The sequence below is a fragment of the Gymnoscopelus microlampas genome (assembly GCF_963454915.1).
Source record: "Gymnoscopelus microlampas genome assembly, chromosome: 15".
Classification (NCBI taxonomy): domain Eukaryota; kingdom Metazoa; phylum Chordata; class Actinopteri; order Myctophiformes; family Myctophidae; genus Gymnoscopelus; species Gymnoscopelus microlampas.
This window is the reverse complement of record NC_139952.1, coordinates 44,844,326-44,862,437: the sequence shown is the minus strand read 5'-3', so window position 1 is coordinate 44,862,437 and position 18,112 is coordinate 44,844,326. Positions and strand designations below refer to the sequence as shown.

Sequence of the window (18,112 nt, the reverse complement as noted above, 5' to 3'; positions counted from 1 at the left end):
TTCACAATTAAAATCATCCTAAATTGCTGAATTTTTACCTGCTTTTCAAGTGGTAGCAACAAGGCTATTTAAAATAGATCTACAAGCTCACATTGTGACACGTTGTGGGCTTGTAGATCTGCTCTTTTATTTTTATATTGGGGAAAAAGGGATTTTAAAACATTGTAACACAAATGATGCGGAGCTAGTTCAGGCAGGCAACTCAAGGCAGCATGCCAACCTGATCAGGTGACTAGTCACATGCTCTCTTCTCCTGATCTGGCCTGCTATTTAATCTTCTCTGCCTATCTGTCATTCTGGCTTCTCCCCTGCATGGCTGTGCTGCTGTTGCTGCCTCTCTGCTGTCTCCTCTGCTGTCTGTTGCATTGCCTCGCTGTCTGCTGCTTATCACGTATTTAGTCAGCCTGTGCCATGTTTTCCCATTGTGGCCGAATCGGGAGCAGTAGCGTACTGGCACCTGCCGTCGGGGGGTTCACCCGGGTTGAATGGGAAAACGTGGCACAGGCTGACTTTTTATGAATTAATTAATTTAATTAATTAATTAATATAGGCCCCACGCCTTGGGGTGTTATTTGTTACAGTATAATTGCACATACGTGAAATTTGTCATTTTACCCATCCTATAACAACTAGGAGCAGTCATTGTGCTGTGCTCGGGGAGCAATTTAGGGGTTAAGAGCAGGGGTGCAATGCTCACAGGACGGCCTTGCACGCCGTGCATGAACCTATTTGACCAGGAGCACGCGCAGGCACACGCATATATTTAAAACTACTTTAAATTCACACCTCAACAAAGTTTTCAAAGGCTCCCGACTCACGCCTGGCGATTTACAATAACATAGGAATAAGCCTATAGATGCATATCAATTGTCCATTGTGTGCCCTGTAGTGTAGTAGGTGTTAAGCGACGTGCGCGTCACGTCATTAAAATACAGTGCAACCATGTTCCAATTCAGCATTGCAACACTGGTTAAGAGTCTTGCTCAGGGACACACATCGACACATTGCTAGCCTGGCCTGGAGGCGGGCTCACTAACCACTCAGCTATGGCCGCACCCATTTAAACGGTTGTTTCAACTCCGTCACTTAAATGTAGCTTTCCGAATATTTTGCAAACATCTGTAGGTGTCTCGGACTACCTTTACTTTTTGGATACGATGTTGCGAAAAGGGTAATATTCACTGACTTTTGCCGGACTTTACCTCTGCCGGGACCCTATGCAGCGGAACCTCAACTTGGAGCTATCGTGGAGAGTGAGGTTCCAAACGGGGCTACTTGCATACCAAGATGCACTGTGTAGTAGTTGCTACTGGGCCTTTTTGACATACTGTATTTAAAGGCGTAGACACTCTCCACCAAGTCGCCGTAGATATGGAGAGGGGCAAGGTCAGCCTTGAAAATAAACCCTATGGTTTATTTTCTTATTTTACTTGGATTGAATTATCTTTAGAGTGTATTAGAATTGAAGACACTTTGTTCAATTAGAGAAAGTCTCTTTGCTGTTATTTATTACTTAATACCCATGGGGCAACATTCAAGGTCAACCTAAGTCTCCAAAACAAAAACAAAAATATGGAAACAAGATAGACTCAAAATATGAATGTTTTGTTAGAAAATTATTATTATCTGATTATTGTCAGATAGTCCCTAGAAGCAGTAAAGTGCTTAAAGGTGCTCTATGGTCCTTTATACTTCTAAATATTATATGTTAATGTAGCAGGATGGGTGTTGTCTCCAAGGGGCAAGGCTTGGATATTTACGATGAGGCCAACACGGAAGCTTATGAATTGCCAGAGTGAGGCACTGTTTTACCCTGCGCCGACCTGCAGTGTCAGAAGGAATTTATTTTAACGCAAGTGAATGGGTTTTTGACAAACTTTAGATTAGATTTTCTTACCGTAATAAAAATTGTCATAAATTCTATATGCTTCCAGTCGCTAGTTTAAAGTCTCCTTTCAATCATCATGATATGCGTTTTGCTAAATTATGGTCCCATTTATTCTAAAATTGACGATAAAGGAGGCTATGCTCCAGGAGGGGCGGGATGATTTGATTGACAACCTACACAACCAATAGCATTCATTTCCCGCCCTACTCTTGATTGACAAGCTACCCAACCAATAGCATTTTTGGGGGTTGTTTTCCGGTTCGCTGGTCACGTGTCTGGTCTCAACCAATAGCGTTTGAGTTCCGGCGTGGCCAACTGTATATATTAACAATGGAGGAATGCACGTTTCTGAACTATCGGCTTCATTTTCGTTCTGTAGAAAGCAGGGGAGTGGCTTTGTCCATTCTTTTTTACAGTCTATGGTTGTCTCCCACTCTGCCCATGGCCCATCTCCTCCCACTAATCAGTGGGCTGATTGTGAGGCACACAGTATGCCTGTGCTAGGTGTCTCCTAGAAGCTGGCCCATTGGGCTTAGGCTGGCCATGCTTGCCCACGGCGTGTGCGTCTCCTCTCAACCAAAGCTGGCCTGTTGGGCTTCAGCTTTGTGGTCTCGTTATGCACCAGCGCAGGTATATGTGTCTCTCTATTCTGTTGTTAAGCAATCGCCTGCATATACTATATTGTGGTCTTGAACTTGACCGTGACCGTTTGTTGTCATTATTCACCTGTTTCCTAGGCTGTGTGTTTTCCACTTCCTGTCGATTTGATCCAATGAATTCCAATGAAACTGATCCGATGACCAATGATATCCAATGAAATCGACAGGAAGTATAAAACACACAGCCTAGGAAACAGGTGAATAGCCCCTGTGTGCTACAGCATAGTCTCGCGTAGCCAGACAACTATTCCACAATCTCTGAATGCTATATAGAGTCTGGAACTACAACTCCCAAAATCCGAGAGAGGAAACTGGCACTTCCGTTCACGAAAATATCTTTTAAAATATCTTTACACTTTACTTTTTAATTTCTATATTTTCTATATGCCCAGGTGTGCACACAATTGTAAAATGTAGATTAAGTGTAATTATCCGCTTTCCCCCTTAATCATCAACAGAGCTTCCGTGCTCCAGACTGTATGACCGGCATTTGAAAATTGTGATAGGCAACAATCTGGCCACGCGAGACTATACATGCACCAACACACAGAGATTTCTATAAATGCACATGACATGTGAAACAAATACGTAATTCTTCATGATAAGCTGCGACCAACTCTCAGCTTTGCATTTTACTAATTTGGACCGATCAACCGACCAATCGAGTGACTTTATTGCAAAGTGCAATATTTGCCAGACCCAGGAGGTCGGCCTACATGAGTCTGTCCCCCTTTCGTCCATACATGGGCATAAAAGGGACCTCGGTCTGTCCCTCTTTTCTCCATACATGGGCATAAAAGGGACACAGGCTGACACGTCATGCGAAGTCCGGCCTTTTCAGTTATAAAGTGGTTTGTAGTAGGTGTGTTGCGTACTAGGAATTTATTCTGGGTCTGGCAGAACCAGGTCTCCTGGTCTTGTTGGGCAAAATCTTCCTTTAGTTGAATATTTGCATTGGCAGACTAAATAGGTTTATAGAATATTCCATGATTGCATCTGTTGCATTCCATTGAATCAATCAATGAATTGATGGAATGGGGCGTTTCAGCCGATTGCTTTCCCTCAACACATGGCTCTCTACAATCTGCGCCCCCCAATCTCCCCTCTCTGCCAGGCCTGTACCCGAGACTGTGTGAGTCGTGGTGGGGTGCAGCTGCCAGGACACAAGGAAGCTGAGGGGGTAAATAGAGTTTGTACGAACAACAGTGTAACTGTTCACATTTGTGGTGCCCCCTATGGGCAAAAGTTAAGCCGGTTTTGGAGGTGTGCTCTATAGAGTTCCTTCAACAATCTTTTCCAATTTGAGTATGATTGAATATCGTGTTCATGACATATGGTGGTTTTGTTTGTGAGAAATAGACCCCACCAACACACCTTTGAAGGCAATTATAGACAAATGGTATGAGTAAGTGAGTAAGTTACCTATCAGTAAGAAACCCCTGTTTGAAGGTCATTGTCACATGATGACTCATTTGATTTCTAAAACCAAATGTCTGCAACAAACAGTGACATTTGTAGCATTTGGGATGCCCCAGTGAAATAGCTTTTGGCGTTGTTTAGAGGCCCCTCTGATGGAGATTTGGGGCATCCAAAGTTCATTATTTGTGGCATTTCTGGCAAAACAGCACCTCCCACAAATTATAGAAGCCAATCATAGCCAATCGGAAGGGAATATTAAAACTGACTGATACATACACTGTTTGGTCTAAAATCACCAAACATAGCCTTTATATTTGGTGATTTTAGCCTTTATGGTAGATAATAGCTGTTTGCATCTCTGACCACATTTAGTTTAATCTGGTAGAAAACGGAACCCATTATACTAACAAGATTATCAGCATTCAAATAATCCATATACACTTATGCATACAAACATTTTTTTATAAATTACACACAACATTTACTATAATTGAATTTCTGCTTCTATGTATTGGTTGCACCGCGACCCATGATGGACTTCTTAGTGTTTCTCTCAGGTTTCAAAAGGATTATATAACATTTTGGTCCAAACAGTGCTAGCAAAAGGCCAAAACTAGATGCTAAAATTGCAAATACCTCAACTACATCTGCATATTTGCCTGGAGAGCTGATATATGCTGGGATGAAGGCTATCCACACAGCACAGAAGATCAACATGCTGAAAGTGATTAACTTGGCTTCATTAAAGTTATCTGGAAGATTCCTTGCCATGAAAGCTAGGACGAAGCTGAGGAGTGCCAGTAAACCAATATAACCCAATAACACGGCAAAACCAACTGTTGATCCCACATCACACTCATAGACTATCTTATCACTGTAGTATTGTGTGTTTTTATAAGGAGTTGGTGAGGCAGACACAAGCCAGGCTACGCAAATTATTGCCTGGATGGAAGTAAGAGCCAGAACTGTTGCTCTCTGTTGCATTGCACCGAACCACTTCAGAATGTCTCCACTCCCAGGCTTGGAGGCCTTGAACACAGCCAACACCACCATGGTCTTTACCAGGATACACGAGACACACAGCACGAAGCTGATCCCGAATGCCGCGTGCCTCAGCTGACACGTCCAGAGTATGGGACGGCCAATGAACAGAAGTGAGCACAAGAAACACAGTTTGAGTGACAGCAAAAGTTGGAAGCTGAGTTCTGAGTTGTTGGCGCGCACCATTGGTGTGTCTCGGTGATAGGTGAAGATTCCCAGCACAATGGCACAGATCAGTGTGCCTAGCAATGAGATGGTTGTCAAGGTGATGCCCAAGGCCTCATGGTAGGAGAGGAACTCAATGCTCTTAGGGACACAATGGTCTCGCTGGGGACTGGACCAGAAGTCCTCTGGACAACTGATGCACTCTGTAGAGTCTAACAAAGACAGCAAGGTTAAAGGGACAGAAAAGTATCGTCCTAAAGATAACCTAAATATTGCCACATTCTACTATCCTACAATAATTCTACTATATCCAACTTTACGTTATGTGGAAACTTCTGTCCTTCCTTCTGTCTTTCTGTATGTCTGTCTGTCCATGTATCTCCTCAGTGAGTTGACCAATCGATCTGAATTTGCACATGGGCAGAACTTTTGGCATATGCGGGGAGAAACCTACGCTTTGCTTTATTTGCATTTTTGTTAACTCTCACTCAATTAAGACTCTCCAGTTTACGGAAATGCCCTCATCCATTTATCTCCTCAATGATCTGAAATTGCACATGGGCATTGACCATTGGCATATAGGCATATGCAGGAAGTGAGGAAGCTGTGGGTGGTGTTTCCACTTGTCAAATTGTGGCCGCCTCTATTAATAGTACAGCATGCTGTACCTGGGCTCCAAACACATACACAGACACAACAACAGAGACAGCAGAAAGAGAGAGAGCTAGCAGTGTTGCAAAGTTATGAATGAATTTGCAACGCATAGCAAGCAGCAGACCCACTAAGGCTTGGCTACATGTAGTCTATATTGGTTCACCAATATGTTTGTGTAAAGTGTTGTATGACCTTTCATTACACAATCGTCTCATTCATTGTGTCAGCAATAACCCACAGTAGCACTCAGATGCTACAATGACATAGTGACCAATCGGTGGAGGGAGGACATTTATATAGTTACATTGCCTTTCTCATGCATTTTTCTCTTTAGTAGGCCTATATCGATCTAAAATGATTTAAGATGATTTTTGTCTTCCTAAATTTAAGCGGTTAGGAATCTGGCATTGGCTATGGTGGATCTGAAGTGGCAGTTTCCGTACCAAGTCTGCACTCTTAGTATGGGTGCGAACTAGCCTGGCATGGCCAGACTAATTTCACTGGGTAGATATTAGTCTGGAATCTCTGTGTGGAACCTGCATTTCCAAGGGGTGAATAAAAAAAAATGTTTTCATATTTGCATACTGGGCGCTGATTGGTGCCCCACAACTCCGGGGGCAGGGACATCCAATCACAATCGAGCGGGGTCAGACCAAATCTGCCGAGGGCTGTTTTTTTTTGTTTTTTTTGCACTGGCACATTCGTCTGGTTTCCAGGCTAGGTGGGAACATCCGCCGGGAATGGACTATATGTAAACCAACCAGTCTTATTGCTGATCTCTCCCTCAGAGCAAGCAATGCAGTCAAAGCAGCAGACAGGTTCTCCTTTCCTTCTGGCCACACGGGTTCCAGGGGAACAGCTCTCACTGCACACTGACCCAGGCGGCTACGGAGGAAAGTAACAATGATCAATTTGAAAATGACATGCGCGTCATGAGCTCAACATTAGTTATTTTAAAAAACCTGAAAAAAGTGACCTTTTTGGACTCAAAGTTCCAGAAGATTCTGTCTTCATCAAGGATGGGTTCTTCATCTCCGGAGGCTGACTTCTTGACCACACCTACGTTGTGAACCCTGGTGCTTCCATCAGGGAGCCACGCCCAGTTCATGACATCATAGATTGGTAACGGATCACCATTCTCATCAAATGATACATGATCACCAAATGATGTGGTGAAGTCGACCTTTTCCAGGTAATACACAAGCTACAAATGGTGATGAACAGAATGATGAAGAAAAACGACTGTAGGCTATACATGATTATACTATAGTTACAGTGACATGGACTGTTGTATTACCCTTGAAGGGTAATACCAAGGGGCAAGGCTTGGATATTTACGATGAGGCCAACACAGAAGCTTATGAATGGCCAGAGTGGCGCTGTTTTACCCTGCGCCGACCTGCCGGTGTCAGAAAGAATTTATTTTAACACAAGCGGATGGGTTTTTGACAAACTTTCAGACTCGATTTTCTTACCTTAATAAAAATTGTCATAAATACTATATGCTTCCAGTCGCTAGTTTAAAGTCTCCTTTCAATCATCATGATATGCGTTTTGGTAAATTATGGTCCCATTTATTTTAAAATTGACGATAAAGTAGGCTATTCTCTAGGAGGGGCGGGATGGTTTGATTGACAAGCTACACAACCAATAGCATTCATTCCCCGCCCCCGCTCTTGATTGACAAGCTACCCAACCAATAGCATTTTTTGGGGATTGTTTTCCGGTTCCTGTTACCGACGTGCTTTTGGGCTTATATTAGAGATGGCGGATTTCAAATTCCTGAACAATCGGCTTAATTTTCGGTCTGTAGAAACCAGCGGTCTGGCTTTGTCCATCTCGTTTATACAGTCTATGGGTAATACAACACAATATAAACATTTACTGTATTTAGTGGGATGTGTGTGTGTGCGTGTGCGTGTGTGCGCGTGTGTGCGTGCGTGTGTGTCCATTTGGTTCCATTTGTACACTCTCTGAGTCATTATGGGGGTCCATTTGGTTCCTAACTATCAATCATTTAGCTGGGGAACCTGGAACCCCCTCATGGACCCACTTTTAGAACCACATCACTATAAGAACATTTATATATTTTCTCCTAATGCCTATGTCCATTTTACTTGCTTTTCATGAATGTCATATTTACATACAGTATTCCTTATCATTCTCAATTTGAGTCCAACTAGAAACATTAACAGGTAAACTGTGAATTAATGGCAACACCTGCCATGGCTGTATTGCCTGCAAACGGGCGCAGCTGCCCCCAGTGAAAGGCCCTCGTCCTGGGGCACACTGCAGCATGTCATGGAGGCCATGGGCCAGGGCGTACACAGCCTTGTACACGTTATACTCGGGCCTGAAGTCAGACACGTCCAGAAGGTTAGTTTCGGCCGTGGTTTCTCGTCCAGTACACACCCTTCCACCAGCATCCGCCCACTCTGAGGGGAGGGGTGCAAATTTACACCCGAATGTGTTCTCCCAAAACTGCCTCACCTGAAGAAACACAATGAACACTTCAGCATGCTTAAAATACAATGTGAATTATGTTTTAAAAAGAACTTAATTCAGGTTGAAATCGCAGCTTAAACACTAAATCAGTGGTTCCTAACCTTTTCTGGATCAGGGCCCTCTTGAAAATATTGAAAGCGTTTGTGGCCTTAAAGGGATAGTTCACCCCCAAAATGGCATTTTTTCTCCTAATGATTAGTCACCCCATGGAGACTTGAATTCATGGATGATTTTGCTGATAATGTAATAATAGTATAATAATAGGAAACACAAAGAGACTCCTTTGTGTCTCCTACCGATCATCAAAATATTGTCTTAGGAATGCGACATAAACTAAAAAATATCCATGAATTCAAGTGTCCATGGGGTGACTAATCGATAGGAAAAAAGCAATGTTTTGGGTGAACTATCCCTTTAACACCCTTCTAACCACTTAACATGACAGACGATCGGTTCCTGTGTTAAGTGGTCACGATTTTGCCCTGCGCATTTTCAGAGCGTGTTTATTTAAAAAAAAAATGAATACCATGATTTTTCCCCCAATATTTTTTATATTATCAATAAAATCTTAATGCTTTGCCAATTATTTAGGGGGGCCCACTTCCATTATCCTCACAGCCCTCCAGTTGGGCCCCGGCCCGCAGGTTTGGGAATCACTAAATGCTAAATCAGGGGTCTTCAACAGGGGGTCCGGGACCCCTAGGGGGTCCTCAGAGCTGCTATAGGGGGTCCGCCAAATCTTTGTGTGATAGGATTTAGTTTTTTTACATTAACCACTTGAACCCTAGAATTCCTTTTCTGAGGGGAACATTAGCCGAAAATAGCCGATCTACAAGCTCTCAACGCCTCGCGCTGCGAGGCGTTGAGAGCTTGTAGATCGGCTATTTTTGGCAAAGAGGCTATAGGTGTAGGCCTAGAGGGAAAAAAGAGCAGATCAAGTAAACAAAAAATGTGAAGTCCCTGCTTCATCTCTCTTTCAGCTAGGGGGTCCTTGGCCTGAAAACGTTGAAGACCCCTGTGCTAAATTGAGAACAAAACACTGACTATGTTATTCTCATGGCTGCCGTCAGGCTCACTGTCAGGATGTATGTTTGACAAGAAGTCCCTGAGGCCCGGCATCTCTCCTCGACGGATGGCGATGCCCAGGGTGCCTCTGAGGTAGGGCATGAAGCCAGCGGTCTGGAGGCCAGTGTTGGTGGTCCACGACTCACTGGCCATCCACTGCAGACCCGACACGTTCTGCCTGACCACCTGTTGTGTCCGACAAAACATTATTGTTGTGTTATCGTCGCTGTCGGACGTAAACCTTGTATGTAAAAAAAAAACAACCAGCTCAGTGGCCTTGTGGTTATACTGTAGGAGACTCCCTCTTTCTTTGGTGTTTCGCCCAGGTGGGCGTGGTTTAGGCGTGGCCTAAACCTAAAATCAGAGAAAATATGCCTTAGCCCAGTGGTTCCCAAACTTTTTTGGGTCGTGACCCAAAAAATAAATGTGTTCCCGGGACCCAAACTAGTGAAAATAGCCGATGTACAAGCTCGCAACGCGCCGCGAGGGGACACGTTGTGAGCTTGTAGATCTGCTATTTTCACTGCTTCTAAAGTTTTTTCTTAATGTATTTTTTTCATGGAATAATTGTGAGGGGAAAAACTGCGTTTGGAACAGCGTTCCAAAGGATCACAAGCTTTAATTAATAATACTTTTCTTTGGTTAAATATTTATAGAACCCACAGACAGACTTTATAACCATTAGCTATTACAGCAATGAGATAGATGTGTGAATGGTGTGATTATTTGTGTGCTTATTATGCTATAGATGTACCGAGTCTGAGATCAAAAGCAAATCTGAAGTGTAAAAGAATATATAGTTGCTGAGCATTTAAATTGATGAACATATGAGTGATTAAATTGCATTGCAAATTGTTATTTATTATTTATTCTGAAATAATGTCTTCACTTCACTAAAGCTATAATCTCAGATCCCTTTTAATTATGAATCACCAAAATGAACATGTATCATATGAACACAACCTCCTCCATGAGTTTGGCCATGCGGCTCCCAAACACAAATGCGATGACAACGCGCGCCGTGGAAGTCTTCATCACAGAGACGATCCTCCGGACCTCGGCCGGCTCGCTGTCCATGGGCAGAACCTCCACGTACGCCAGGCAGGCCAAGCCAGACCGGGCCAGGTCGGCCCGGAAGGACCGGGCGGCGTGGTGGCCATAGTCATTGTCCAGAATCACCAGTCCCACCCAGGTCCAGCCGAACCGCCTGACAATCTGGAGCATGGCACGCACCTGGTTGGAGGAAAGAGTGCTTGGATTAGATCGGTTGGTTCCCAAACGTTCCCCATGGGGACCCAATCTCACAAAAACACATTCTGAATTAACCACTTAAGCCAGGGGTCTTCAACAGGGGGTCCGGGATCGGCTATTTTTGGCAAAGAGGCTATAGGTGTAGAGGGGAAAAAGAGCAGACCAAGTAAACAAAAAAAGTTGAATCTGAAACACAATTTTATACAATATAGAGGGGGTCCCTGCTTCATCTCTCTTTCAGCTAGGGGGTCCTTGGCCTGAAAACGTTGAAGACCCCTGACTTATGCCCTATTAGTAGGCTGTCAGGAAATGGGGAGAGAGACTGGGGGTGACACTCATTAAAGGCCGTCGTGATCGGTACTCAAACCCACAATGCGCTGTCAGGCTACTTTAGAGCCTATGGGTGATTTAATCTTAATAGTGAAAAGCCCTATTTAATAGTGCAAATAGCAGATCTACAAGCTCACAACACGTGGCGATGCGACACGTTGTGAGCTTGTAGATCGGCTATTTTCACTATTTCTTATGTTTCTTTTTTTAATTTATGGACATTTTTAGGTATCTTTTTTAAAATTCCACAAATATTTATTTTAAAGTTTTTTGTTTTTTTTTACTTCTGAGGTAAAACCTTTTAATAATTAAATACTAATTTAATACTAATACTAATTAAAGGGTCACGACCCATTGTTTGGGAAACATATTTGCAAATCAGTTAATCTCCTACACAGATTACACAAAGGATGTGAAGTCTAATCATTTTCACTTTCGATGCTGTCAACAGAGACCAAATCAGCACCAGCAAGCAGTGTGTGGAACATCATGTACTAGTTGATAGCAACAGATCGTTGGTCTGTAGATGATGTTCACCTGGAAGGCGTCACTTGGGATCGTTCTAAAGAAGGAGGGGAACCGACGGCGGTCACTCAGACAGGAGCAGGTAGAATAGTAACTCACCTATACAAGGCACAAAGCATCTGTTCCGTAATATACTCTACAATTTCTGAAAATAAAATAATGTTCTCTGCAAGCGGAGAATATGAGCACATGAGAGTATACAGTAACCATAAATCCTATGGGATAATCACTCCACCTCCCCCCTCTCTCTCTCTCCCGCTCCCTCTCCCTCTCCCAAAAGCATTTGAAAAGTCAGTTGGCTCTCATGCATTGAAGGAGGCATGAGCTCGGCCCTGGCCTCCCTATAGGTTGGCAGAGGGAAGGTAGTGCCCAGGATTACATAGACAATTGGCACTAGGTGTAAAAAATGGGGTTACAAAATCGTGGGATAAAAATGTAGGATAAAAAAAAAAAAGCATTTGAATGGACTCACTAAAGCAGAAAGCCAACACTTATTTTTCTTTTACCAATTTCAAAGTGTAACCTACATTTGACTGATGATAGAAACATAACGGACCCAAGGCTCAGACTTTGTGGATTACAGAGAAATATGTTATGTTATTATAACATTGATGTAAGCTTGAGTTATTATGTATTGACCACAGTGATTGAAATTCGCGTATGCGATAAGGTTTAAGGTTACAATGCTATACTATAACATTCTGAATATCACTCCAAATACACCCCACCCCTCTTATATAATACTTTACATGTGACCGCGAGACCACGCCGACTCAGGGACGTGGACATACTGTAGGATTCAGGCCGGGTGAATCAAACTTCTAACACAGATGCATTGCACGCCGACCTTTTAAAAACCTGCTTCTTGCTCCTTTTAACCCTTTAAGACCGGGGGACGCATCTGTGTAACCACTTTATCCATATTTTATACTTTTGGCTATTCAAAAATAGCAGATATACAAGCTCATAGCGCGGCACCGAGTGCCGCGCTATGAGCTTGTAGATCTGCTATTTTTTTTAAATCATGTTTTTTTTTTTGTAAATCTTTGAATATATATCTATAAAGCAATTGTTTTTTACTCAAATCTTTGCTTCTGGGGGTCCCTGGAACATTTTTTTTTAGATGGGGGTCCGCAGCCAAATACATATCGTTGTGGGGCTCCTTGACACTGACATTAATATTATAGCAACATAAGTGTTTCAGAAAACTGTTTTAAACTGATTTAGAAGACATTTGTAGAATCCACAGAAGCAATAACATTTTAGCTAGAAATGCTTGCTTTAAATATATATATATATATTCAAAGATTTGCACAAAATTGTTCACGATTTTTCAAAAATAGCAGATATACAAGCTCATAGCGCGGCACCGCCCAACGAAATCTAAAAATGACACACAGATGCGTTCCTCAGGTCTTAATTAAACAAGCTCAGTGCTTAATGAGTCTCCCAGTTTAGTAGACCTTGTATTGTGAATTTGTACTTCCATGTACTGATGTTCTCATGTCTTACTAAATAAAGTACATCAATCAATCAATCAATCAATCAATCAATCAATACCTGACTGCTCTGCTCACATGCTCTGCCTGCCAGTAGCCTAGATGTTCCATGCAAGGTTATTATAGTTAACGAAAACTAACAAAATAACTAAAAATAAAATAAAATAAAAACATTTCCGTTAACTGAACTAAATAAAAACTAGAATAAGAATAAATAAACAATAACGAACTGAAACTGTATTGTGTGTTTACAAAACTAACTAAAACAAACTGAAATTATAGACAAAATGCTCTTAGTTTTCGTTTGTGGATGGTTGGAGGTTCATCAAAAAGTAGCTTCGGTCCGCGTTTCGAGCTTGTAGATCTGCTACTTTTGCTACATTTGAATTTGAATCCTGAAAAGTAACAGTTTTGGACACATGAGGTTTCCACCCGACAGAGACGATATACAATGTTTATCACATTTGTAAATAAACAACCCAAATTAAGCATGTATTCAGTATTTAATTGGTGATATGGTAAATGGTTTCTCGTAGGAAAACTTACCTGGGGCTCTCTGTACAAACCTAACACACTGGAGATGGCAATAGAATGTGTTGAGGAATCGGCACCCACAATTCCTATCACTGGAGGGGACCCAGCACAGCCCTCGTCCAATTGAAACTGATCCTCTCTCCCGCTGACCAATGACAACGCTGCGTGGAATGCACCTCGAAGCGTGTGACAGGTGTCATAGATCCTATAGCCCAGAGTCACATTGGGCAGCAGGCTGCTGTTTCTGTTGATCTCACTGATTGCAAACGCCATTGTCTGGGCCTGCCTGAACCCTGGAATGAAAAAACTAACACACAAAATGTAGAAATACATAACATACTTTCTATCAAAAGAAGATCCCTGTTCTCTTGCTTGCCATTGTATTCATATTGATGTATTCATGATGATGAACAAGCTCACTGATTGTGAGCTTGTTAAAGTGGTTAAAGGTGCACCAACAGAACCATTCGAGGAACCATTTGAGGTTGTTCTGGTTCTTCGTGGCACCATTTAACATTTTAGAGAACCATTTGAGAACCTTTATTTTTCTGTGTGCGTACTCACCCATGGCAAGTGGGCTCCCGTGGCTTGGAGGTGAAAGACACCTCAGGGTAGACAGGGACTGAGTGGGTTGTAAACAAACCACCCAGAACCAAGTCCCCAGCCTTGTAAAATCTGTTGATATTTAACTGTGCCTGTAACTCACAAGAAGAGGAAGGTGACGAAGACAAAGGAGAGACAAAATACCACAATATCAATGTCAAGTACAGGTATACAAGCAAGTGTAGGTCTAGAGAAGCCTGCATGACTGTCCTTCTCTATGTATCCCCCCCTTTCCCCAAATCGTTTGTCCAGTTGCTAAACTTTATACACAGTGCAATGCCGTCCCCTGTGCCAACGTATCCTTCACTCCCATCTGGGCCAAGGCAGAAGTAGGGGCAGGGCTTAACATGCATTAATCCTAACATAACATATCAAAACAATGATAATTATAATGATAATAGCTCAGATTTACGCTTTTCTAAGTACCAAAAGTCGCTTTGCATGAAAGAAAAGGAAACAACTTTATTAAGAAAAAAAAAATACAAGAAAAACTAGAAAAAGACAAGACAACTAAAATCGGTTAAAAGTTAAGCATGGGTTGAGAGACATCTTAACTAGACCTCAGTGCATAGGCGGCGGGTGAGCTTGACAATTGGGCGGATTGGATTTTGGGCGGATTTTCTGGGCGGATTGTGTTCGTTTCTTTTTGATTTTTGGTTTTAATTTAATTCATATTTTTGCCTGATTTTACTGATTTATTATCAAAACAATTACTAAATAATGCTGTATATTATTATATATAATTTGCACAATTCCCAGAATTTCCCAGCATAACATTTGGGAAGGCTTAGCCTACCCTAGCCTTCATTACCCGCCTCCTATGTTTGAGTGTAGTTTTGAAGGAAGGGAGGGATGTGTCCTGTAATGTGTCAACAACACTATCTTACCAGGTCTACGTTGGCAACTATTCACCCACTTTAGGTCAAGAAATACATTATGGATTTTAGAAAATGAATTCTATATTATGAAAAAATATCAACATGTGGCCCAAATTGGGCCCCTCATCCACAGCCACTCCAGCACCACCCACCGCACAACACCTGCAACTGTGAAATAATACTATGAAATCCATGACATAAACCAGTGGTTTTCAACCAGTGGTCCAGGGACCACCAGTGGTCCTTGAGGGAGTACCAGAGGGTCCCCAGCGATAGCGTCACAATCATTTTAACCACTTAGCTTTGGCTATTCAAAAATAGCAGATCTACAAGCTCAATCTCGGTGTAGATTGTAGATCTAAACCTTGAAAAAGTGTACATACCTTTGAATATTATTTCTTTTTAAAGCGAAAATTAACTGATATCTTTGCTTCTGGAGGTCCTTGGCCCAAAACATTTTCAAATGGGGGTCTGCGGCCAAATGTATATCATTTTAGGGGTCCTTGGCATGAAAAAGGTTGAAAACCACTGACTTAAACACATCAAATGCCAGGTTTTCTCTTTTTAAGAAGATGCTGTGCTGCATGAATGAATACGAGTGACACACAGGCTAGTCTATCAAGTCAGACAACTCAGACCACTCTTCTACAATCTTCAAATGCTACAGAGTGTTGTAATGCTATGTTCACACTAGCATGCAGCTACAAAGCGACTTAATTTTCAATGGAAGCCCAGACTGGGGGGATCATTGAAGTTTGAGAACCACCGGTGTAAGTGACGGCTCCTCATGGGCGTTTTGTATCATTTATATAGCTGCCAGTGTGAACGCAGCATGACTACATCTCCTGAAAGGTGTGAACAGAAGCTGTCATTGTCTCCACCAGGCCGAAAGGCATGGCGAGAGAGTATGTTTTGCACCCTGTCCGTCCGTGTGTCCGTGTGTCCTGTCCGTTAGCACCAAATCTCCGGCACCGTTGGCCCGGTCACTGAGAAACTGTGCAAACACACTCCCTGGATGCCAATTCAGAACCTCTGCCCCAAATCTTTCACATGGGCTTGTTATAGCGCCACCAGGAGGCCGATTTGTGCAAAACCCATTATTTGATATTAGTCCTACAGATTTGATCCAAACGTCATGCAAATCGGTACACAGTATCTCTATAGTCATGTGATCAACCCGGATCTGTCCGATTTTCCATATTCCATCCTGATTGGCTAAGATTGGCTTCCAAAGTTTGCAGGATTGGTACGTTTTGAACAAAATACCTCAAATCATGAACGCAGCTTGCGATTTCTGTGAAATTTCACACGCACATTCCCACTAGGCCGAGGAAGAAATGCCACCCTTTTCACATTGGCCTGTTATAGCGCCACCAGGAGGCCACAATAACGTACCTGACCTGGCGGAGACCTGTGCTCTGAGGAGCACTTTTTCTAGTTTGTTTGTCATTTCCGTTTTAAAATATAATTAAAATACACTTCGGAAGTTCAGTTTTTTTGCTAAGCAACAAGCTACGAAGGCTTCAACTTGATTTGCAGAGCTCTGTTTACTTTAACCGATATTCACTGTGAATGAGCATGTTAATAAAGTTTAATATTCTATTAATATTTAATATTCTACTCTCAGAATTAGGCATCTGTATAAAGGTATTAAACTTACACTTTTGACAGTCTCATCAAATGAACAATTAAATCCGAACAGCTGATTTAGTAAGGCATTGACCCATGTGATATTTAATTAGTGTTATAATTTTACATGGCCTCTTAGGCCCTTTAGGTTAATGAAAAACAACATGTTTGTGTGTTTGTGGAGCTGCCTGTCAGATGACATCACCCAGCTAAGGGACTGTCATTTGGAACACATCTGGTGAGTTGAAGATGCCTGAGGCCTCACTCTTGTTTTTCCCTCACACCTCAGCCACTTAAACTATAGCTATAACGTCCCCACTCTTCCACGTTTTACGTCTCAGTTCCCACTGGAACCTCTCTTTCAGGTCTGTTGCATCACAGGCCTCTTAAAACAGGTTTGGGGTTACCTTGTCATGATGCAACTAGCCCAATCGTCGAGATATCCTGCTCCGTAGCTCCAGCGATTAGAAATTGATATTGTAGAAAAAATGGTCTCCTCGTTGACTTACATTGCACGGTGAAAAAGCTCTCAAAGTCACTCTTAAATTACAGTTAAAAAATAAGGAGAGACACAATCACATTATGGCATCTAGCTAACAGATTACAGAGATTATGGATCGTAACCTGGCAAAAATAATAATAATACATCCAATTTACATTTTCTTGGTACTCAAAGCTGCTTTACAAAACAAAACAGAACAGAACAAACAAAAACGTTATTAAGAGAATAACTAGATAAAAGGTGAAAAAAACTAAGCAAACAAAAACTAAAAAATGTGAAGGCAAAAAGGGGGATTTGACTAATAAAATGTTGATACAATGGTAATTTTAGTAGGAATACACAAAATAATCGGTCTGCTCATTTTGTGGCATTCATGAGGAGTGGACCAACGTACAAACTTACCTCTGGTTTAGCTTGCTTGCTTCCTATAACGGCTTCAGTCATTTTCCACAGAGCTCACTGGCATTGACAGTCTGCTGTCACTGACTTATAGTGACAGTCTGCTGTCACTGACTTATAGTGACAGTCTGCTGTCACTGACTTATAGTGACAGTCTGCTGTCACTGACTCGGTGACAGTCTGCTGTCACTGACTCAATGACAGTCTGCTGTCACTGACTTAGTGACAGTCTGCTGTCACTGACTTAGTGACAGTCTGCTGTCACCGACTCGGTGACAGTCTGCTGTCACCGACTCGGTGACAGTCTGCTGTCACCGACTCGGTGACAGTCTGCTGTCACCGACTCGGTGACAGTCTGCTGTCACTGACTCGGTGACAGTCTGCTGTCACCGACTCGGTGACAGTCTGCTGTCACCGACTCGGTGACAGTCTGCTGTCACCGACTCGGTGACAGTCTGCTGTCACCGACTCGGTGACAGTCTGCTGTCACCGACTCGGTGACAGTCTGCTGTCACCGACTCGGTGACAGTCTGCTGTCACCGACTCGGTGACAGTCTGCTGTCACT

General features: G+C 42.5%; 1 protein-coding gene across 1 annotated transcript; it reads right to left on the bottom strand.

Moving 5' to 3' along the window:
* Window positions 1-4,470: 4,470 nt before the first annotated feature.
* LOC311061810 (extracellular calcium-sensing receptor-like) lies at window positions 4,471-17,591 on the bottom strand (the record flags this gene model as incomplete). The annotated part of the gene is made up of 10 exons (XM_084080507.1): window positions 4,471-5,384; window positions 6,588-6,711; window positions 6,803-7,030; window positions 8,047-8,316; window positions 9,376-9,582; window positions 10,360-10,629; window positions 11,515-11,601; window positions 13,548-13,828; window positions 17,155-17,185; window positions 17,550-17,591. The coding sequence occupies 10 exons, from the start codon at window positions 17,589-17,591 to the stop codon at window positions 4,471-4,473; spliced, it is 2,454 nt and encodes an 817-aa protein (XP_083936633.1).
* Between the last annotated feature and the right edge of the window lie 521 nt (window positions 17,592-18,112).